This window comes from Nerophis ophidion, linkage group LG27 (genome assembly GCF_033978795.1).
Source record: "Nerophis ophidion isolate RoL-2023_Sa linkage group LG27, RoL_Noph_v1.0, whole genome shotgun sequence".
Lineage (NCBI taxonomy): Eukaryota > Metazoa > Chordata > Actinopteri > Syngnathiformes > Syngnathidae > Nerophis > Nerophis ophidion.
Genome location: NC_084637.1, coordinates 36,441,771 through 36,449,111, shown reverse-complemented (window position 1 = coordinate 36,449,111; position 7,341 = coordinate 36,441,771). Strand labels below are relative to the sequence as shown.

At 37.2% G+C, this 7,341-nt stretch overlaps 1 protein-coding gene across 2 annotated transcripts in view; it reads left to right on the top strand.

Annotated features, from left to right (window-relative positions):
• Positions 1 to 990: 990 nt before the first annotated feature.
• The window catches only part of LOC133544381 (uncharacterized), a 12,890-nt gene continuing 6,539 nt past the window's right edge, over positions 991 to 7,341 (top strand). The window contains exons 1-3 of one of the 2 annotated variants that reach the window (XM_061889630.1): positions 991 to 1,149; positions 3,111 to 3,220; positions 3,282 to 3,428. In XM_061889630.1, coding sequence (XP_061745614.1) covers positions 1,102 to 1,149; positions 3,111 to 3,220; positions 3,282 to 3,428 — 305 coding nt within the window. In that variant the 5' untranslated portion in view covers positions 991 to 1,101. Of the gene's footprint in view, positions 1,150 to 3,107; positions 3,221 to 3,281; positions 3,429 to 7,341 lie in introns of both variants that reach the window. The other variant, XM_061889628.1, reaches the window with a different exon arrangement.

Below are 7,341 nucleotides of genomic sequence, written 5' to 3'. Positions count from 1 at the left end.
ATTGCGGCTGCCTTTAGCAACACAAACACAGCCTGTGTTTCTTTGTTTGTTGTGAAGCTTTATTATGGAACAGAGCGGTCAAGCGAACATGTTTCTCTACCACATGTCAACCGGCAGGTTTTGGGGAGAAAATTGCGGTAATAAGTTGTCTCTTACCGGAGATATGAGCGGAGCTTGCGTCTACTCGAGATGTCAAAGAGGCGGCTGCGACTTTCTTGGCTCCTCCATGGCTTCCATCAGAGACACTGGGGGTCACCGCAGCCCTCCGACTTTCAGGTATGACTTTATAATCTCACTAAAACACTAGTAACACAATAAGCAGATAAGGGATTTTCCAGAATCATCCTAGTAAATGTGTCTAATAACATCTGAATCGCTCCCACTGCTCTCGTCTCTTTTTTTTTTCTTCTAGTCCTTCACTCTCACTTTCCTCATCCACGAATCTTTCATCCTCGCTCAAATTAATGGGGAAATCATCGCTTTCTCGGTCCGAATCGCTCTTGCGGCTGGTGGCCATGATTGTAAACAATGTGAGGATGTGAGGAGCCCTACAACCTGTGACGTCACGCGCACATCGTCTGCTACTTCTGGTACAGGCAAGGCTTTTTTATTAGGGACTAAAAGTTGCAAACTTTATCGTCGATGTTCTCTACTAAATCCTTTCAGCAAAAATATGGCAATATCGCGAAATGATCAAGTATGACACATAGAATGGACCTGCTATCCCCGTTTAAATAAGAAAATATCATGTCAGTAGGCCTTTAACGATGAATTCAATAAGAATGTCTTACCTGTGCTTAGTTCGATGGCAATCGGACAGCCATGCGCGGGGTTGCGAGGCGGTGGGTGACGTCACACGACAAGGGTGACGTATGATGATGTCATGGTGCATGGCGTCAAATGACAGCGTTGCAGTTTGTTGTATAAACTTGAAGTCCTGACGCGGCGGTCGACTGTTTTTTTTTTTTTTTTTTTTCCTCCTCCCCTCATCCCTGCTCCCTCCCCTAAAAGACTCCAAGAGGTGTTGCGTTCAAGACTCCACATTGAAATGGTTTTAACCAAGCGAGGACTTTTGCTTCATTCTTCTATTGAAACACAAACATGAATATCGATCAGAGGCGGAGATCAGTTTACTCCCAGAATGATGATGTAAGTCAGTGACATACGTACTCCTGCACGCATGTGTATGTATACGTTTTAATGAGAACGCTAAATAAATTGTTCATTGTGTATATTATAAAAAAACAACAATATATTTGTATTACTACTGCTAACACTTGCATAACGTTCATATTTATGTTGACGTTCAGTGTTCCAGTGTTCGTGAACGCACCGCGCCTTACATGTGATTGGTTGAGAATGAGGAAGTGTTTTTGTCAGGAATTTAACAAAATCATGACACAAACAGTCAGTATAATTCCGAACGGCGGCAGTATGAAAATAAGGGAACGAAATCTTCAATAATTTTCTGCCCGAAATAACTTTCGTCACGACCGGCTGCTGTTATTGTTTATATTGATATTCTAAATCCCCTTGTTTGTGAATGCACCACGCCTTAAACGTGATTGGTCGAGAACGAGGAAGTGTTTTTTGTCAGAACTTTATTTCAATAACAATATTTGACAAGTACAACTTCCCAATTCAGGTGGAATAACATCCATCCATTCTACCGCTTGTCCCTTTTCGCCGTCTATCAAGTTTTGCAACAATCTTAAAGTAAACAGAATCTTACTATTTTCAAAATGTGGGCATTCACAGGTTTTAACAATAATCCAAGTTACATAATGTAAAAGTACATAGAGGGGAAAGAAAGGATAACTCTTGAAAAATAAAATAAAAAACAAAAATTAACTTACCAAACTAGACATTACTTTTTTGTATGTATTTGTTGTTTTATGTTTGTTATAATGTGATGAGCTTTTGCTGTCATCAATGAATATATATATATATATATATATATCCTGGAGACTGTGTTGCTGAATCGTTTGCTATTTGTTAAATGAATAATGGAGACATAAAAGAAGAAAGCTGTAGGTGGGAAGCGGTGTATTGCGGCTGCCTTTAGCAACACAAACACAGCCTGTGTTTCTTTGTTTGTTGTGAAGCTTTATTATGGAACAGAGCGGTCAAGCGAACATGTTTCTCTACCACATGTCAACCGGCAGGTTTTGGTGAGAAAATTGTGGTAATAAAATAAAATAAAATAAAAAAAATATTATTTAATAAAAATAAAATTGTGGTATATATATATATATATATATATATATATATATATATATATACACATACATACACACACACATATATATATATATATATACACATATATGTATACATAATTAAATTAAATAATTTGGTTGAAATTGCTTTTTTGTTTTTTAAATTGAAAATTAATATTAAAAGCTATTAGTAAGTCATAATCAGTAAAACAGAAACTTTAGTCCAGAATATGAGAACTTGTTTCTATTCCTGTTTTTTTCTCTCCATATTTTGTACGTACATTTTCATTCCATTCTGGTTTTATTTACTGTTCGTTCCGAAAAAACATAACAGACCTTTTAGAAATGATGCCATATTTGTTGTAGTAAATGTTCTTTTTTGTTGAATAAAAGTAAAACAATTTTTTATTTTAAATAACAATAAATCAGAGCAATCGCGATAAAAATATGAGCGCAATAGAAAAATATATACATAATATCTGCTATTTAAAAAAAGGGCAACTATATAAAAAAAGCTTTTTTCACGAATAAATTTGTTTTGTTCGTCATAATTTTAAGGGATTTGAAAAGGAAGTTTTTTTAAAAACAATTATGTTTGAGGGAGTTTTTCTACATTTATGGACAATTAACTTTACAAGACTGTGTGACAATAGACAGATTACTTGTCATTGTAAAGAAATAGATTGTATTTACAGCACAATGTGAAACAGCGCTTATAAGAAGTATATTAAATCAATAGTTATTAATAAATATGTGAGGGATTTTCATAACTACCATTCTGTTTGACTACTTTCAGTTGATTACATTTTTTTAACATTCCTCACTACAAGTCAATACAAGAATTTATGATTTGTGGTGATATCGTATCATTGTTTGTGTTCCTCCCAGCAGTCCCCAATTGAACCTGACTTACTGAGGTGCAGCAACCTGAACATGCCCCTGCTGGCATCAGAGTTCTTCAAAAGCGAATTACAGCTGCACCTGGATGGCATAACTACCGAGTAAGTAGGCCGACAACTCAGCACACCTGGCGGCCTGACGAGCGCTCATATCCCCCCGCAGGACGTGGGACTTAATCGAGTACGGCCACTTTGACTGCAATGCGTTCATGGTGCTGCTGAAAATGTGGCAAAGTATCCTGTACAAAATCTCCCAAGAAGTGCTGGTCGTTGTGGTTCCTCAGGTGGAAGAACACGCACACGTCACCGAGTGAGTGCACGCAGAGAACCTGCAAAACATGCACCTGCTTTCTTTTGCACACTTTACACAATCCTGAGGTGAGACAACTCTTTGGCCTTTTAAAAAGTAGAACAAAAGGCTAGAAAGAGGGCGGTTCTATGTGCCTTCTAAATGGTGAAAGACTGCTAGTAAGTGTCAGTTCTACATGCCCTCTAAATAGTTAAAAACTGATAGTAAGTGGTGGTTCTATATGCTTTCTAAATAGTGAATAACTGCTAGTAAGTGGCGGCTCTACATGCCTTCTAAATAGTGAAAAACTGCTAGTAAGCGGCGGTTCTATGTGCCTTATCTAAATGGTGAAAAACTGCTAGTAAGTATCAGTTCTACATGCCCTCTAAATTGTTAAAAACTGCAAGTAAGTGGCGGTTCTATGTGCCTTCTAAATGGTGAAAAACTGCTAGTAAGTGTCAGTTCTACATGCACTCTAAATAGTTAAAAACTGATAGTAAGTGGCGGTTCTATATGCCCTTTAAATAGTGAACAATTGCTAGTAAGTGGAGGCTCTACATGCCTTCTAAATTGTGAAAAACTGATAGTAAGTAGTGGTTGTAATGTCTTTTAAATAGTGAAAAACGGTTTGTAAATGGCAGTTCTAATATATTTTAAATAGTGAAAAACTGCTAATAAGTGGAGGTTCTACGTGCCTTCTAAATAGTGAAAAACTGCTACTAAGAGGCTTTTAAACAGGTCTTCTAAATAGTGAAATACTGCTAGTAAGTGGCAGTTCCCCGTGCCTTCTAAGTAGTGAATAACTGCTAGTAAGTGGCAGCTCTACATGCCTTCTAAATAGTGAAAAACTGCTCGTAAGTGGCAGTTCTAATATCTTCTAAATAGTGAAAAACTGCTCCTAAGTGTCGATTCTACATGCCTTCTAAATAGTGAAAAAATGTTAGTAAGTGGCGGTTCTACATGCACTCTAAATAGTAAAAAACAGCTAGTAAGTGTCAGTTCTACATGCCTTCTAAATACTGAAAAACTACTAGCAAGTGGCGGTTCTATATCCCTTCTAAATAGTGAAAAACTGCTAGTATGTGGCGGTTCTACATGCTTTCTAAATAGTGAACAACTGCTACTAAGTGGCGGTTCTATATCCCTCCTAAATAGTCAAAAACTGCTAGTAAGTGTTGGCTCTACATGCCTTCTAAATAGTGAAAAACTGCTAGAAAGTGGCGGTTCTACATGCCCTCTAAATAGTAAAAAACAGCTAGTAAGTGTCGGTTCTACAAGCCTCCTAAATAGTGAACAACTGCTACTAAGTCACAGTTCTACATGCCTTCTAAATAGTGAAAAACTGCTTGTAAGTGTCAGTTCTAATATCTTCTAAATAGTGAAAAACTGCTACTAAGTGGAGGTTCTACATGCCTTCTAAATAGTGAAAAACTGCTAGTAAGTGGCGGTTCTACATGCCCTCTAAATAGTAAAAAACAGCTAGTAAGTGTCGGTTCTACATGCCTTCTAGTGAAAAACTGCTAGTAAGTGGCGGTTCTACATGCCTTCTAAATAGTAAAAAACTGCTAGTAAGTGGCGGTTCTACATGCCCTCTAAATAGTAAAAAACAGCTAGTAAGTGTCGGTTCTACATGCCTTCTAGTGAAAAACTGCTAGTAAGTGGCGGTTCTACATGCCTTCTAAATAGTAAAAAACTGCTAGCAAGTGGCGGTTCTATATGCCTTCTAAATAGTAAAAAACTGGTAAAAAGTGTCGGTTCTACATGCCTTCTAAATAGTGAAAAACTGCTAGTCAGTGGCGTTTCTACATGCCTTCTAAATAGTCAAAAACTGCTAGTCAGTGGTGTTTCTACATGCCTTCTAAATAGTGAAAAACTGCTAGTAAGTGGCGGTTCTACATAACTTCTAAATAGTCAAAAACTGCTAGTCAGTGGCGTTTCTACATGCCTTCTAAATAGTGAAAAACTGCTAGTAAGTGGCGGTTCTACATAACTTCTAAATAGTCAAAAACTGCTAGTCAGTGGCGTTTCTACATGCCTTCTAAATAGTGAAAAACTGCTAGTAAGTGGCGGTTCTACACGCCCTCTAAATAGTAAAAAACTGCTAGTAAGTGTCAGTTGTACATGCCTTCTAAATTTTGAAAAACTGCTAGTAAGTGGCGGTTCTACATGCTTTCTAAATACTTAAAAACTGCTAGCAAGTGGCGGTTCTACATGCCTTCTAAATAGTGAAAAACTGCTACTAAGTGGAGGTTCTTCATGCCTTCTAAATTTTGAAAAACTGTTGGTAAGTGGCGGTGCTACATGCCTCTTAAATAGTGAAAAACTGCTTGTAAGTGGCAGTTCTAATATCTTCTAAATAGTGAAAAACTGCTCTTAACTGGAGGTTCTACATGCCTTCTAAATAGTGAAAAAATGCATTTAAGTAGCAGTTCTACATGCCTTCTAAATAGTGAAAAACTGTTTGTAAGTGGCGGTTCTACATGCCTTCTAAATAGTGAAAAACTGCTAGTAAGTGTCGGTTCTACATGCCTTCTAAATAGTGAAAAAATGCTAGTAAGTGGCGGTTCTACATGCACTCTAAATAGTAAAAAACAGCTAGTAAGTGTCAGTTCTACATGCCTTCTAAATACTGAAAAACTACTAGCAAGTGGCGGTTCTATATCCCTTCTAAATAGTGAAAAACTGCTAGTAAGTGGCGGTTCTACATGCTTTCTAAATAGTGAAAACCTGCTAGTAAGTGGCGGTTCTACATGCCTTCTAAATAGTGAAAAACTGCTTGTAAGTGTCAGTTCTAATATCTTCTAAATAGTGAAAAACTGCTACTAAGTCGAGGTTCTACATGCCTTCTAAATAGTGAAAAACTGCTAGTAAGTGGCGGTTCTACATGCCCTCTAAATAGTAAAAAACAGCTAGTAAGTGTCGGTTCTACATGCCTTCTAGTGAAAAACTGCTAGTAAGTGGCGGTTCTACATGCCTTCTAAATAGTAAAAAACTGCTAGTAAGTGGCGGTTCTACATGCCCTCTAAATAGTAAAAAACAGCTAGTAAGTGTCGGTTCTACATGCCTTCTAGTGAAAAACTGCTAGTAAGTGGCGGTTCTACATGCCTTCTAAATAGTAAAAAACTGCTAGCAAGTGGCGGTTCTATATGCCTTCTAAATAGTAAAAAACTGGTAAAAAGTGTCGGTTCTACATGCCTTCTAAATAGTGAAAAACTGCTAGTAAGTGGCGGTTCTACATAACTTCTAAATAGTCAAAAACTGCTAGTCAGTGGCGTTTCTACATGCCTTCTAAATAGTGAAAAACTGCTAGTAAGTGGCGGTTCTACATAACTTCTAAATAGTCAAAAACTGCTAGTCAGTGGCGTTTCTACATGCCTTCTAAATAGTGAAAAACTGCTAGTAAGTGGCGGTTCTACACGCCCTCTAAATAGTAAAAAACTGCTAGTAAGTGTCAGTTGTACATGCCTTCTAAATTTTGAAAAACTGCTAGTAAGTGGCGGTTCTACATGCCTTCTAAATAGTGAAAAACTGCTACTAAGTGGAGGTTCTTCATGCCTTCTAAATTTTGAAAAACTGTTGGTAAGTGGCGGTGCTACATGCCTCTTAAATAGTGAAAAACTGCTTGTAAGTGGCAGTTCTAATATCTTCTAAATAGTGAAAAACTGCTCTTAACTGGAGGTTCTACATGCCTTCTAAATAGTGAAAAAATGCATTTAAGTAGCAGTTCTACATGCCTTCTAAATAGTGAAAAACTGTTTGTAAGTGGCGGTTCTACATGCCTTCTAAATAGTGAAAAACTGCTAGTAAGTGTCGGTTCTACATGCCTTCTAAATAGTGAAAAAATGCTAGTAAGTGGCGGTTCTACATGCACTCTAAATAGTAAAAAACAGCTAGTAAGTGTCAGTTCTACATGCCTTCTAAATACTGAAAAACT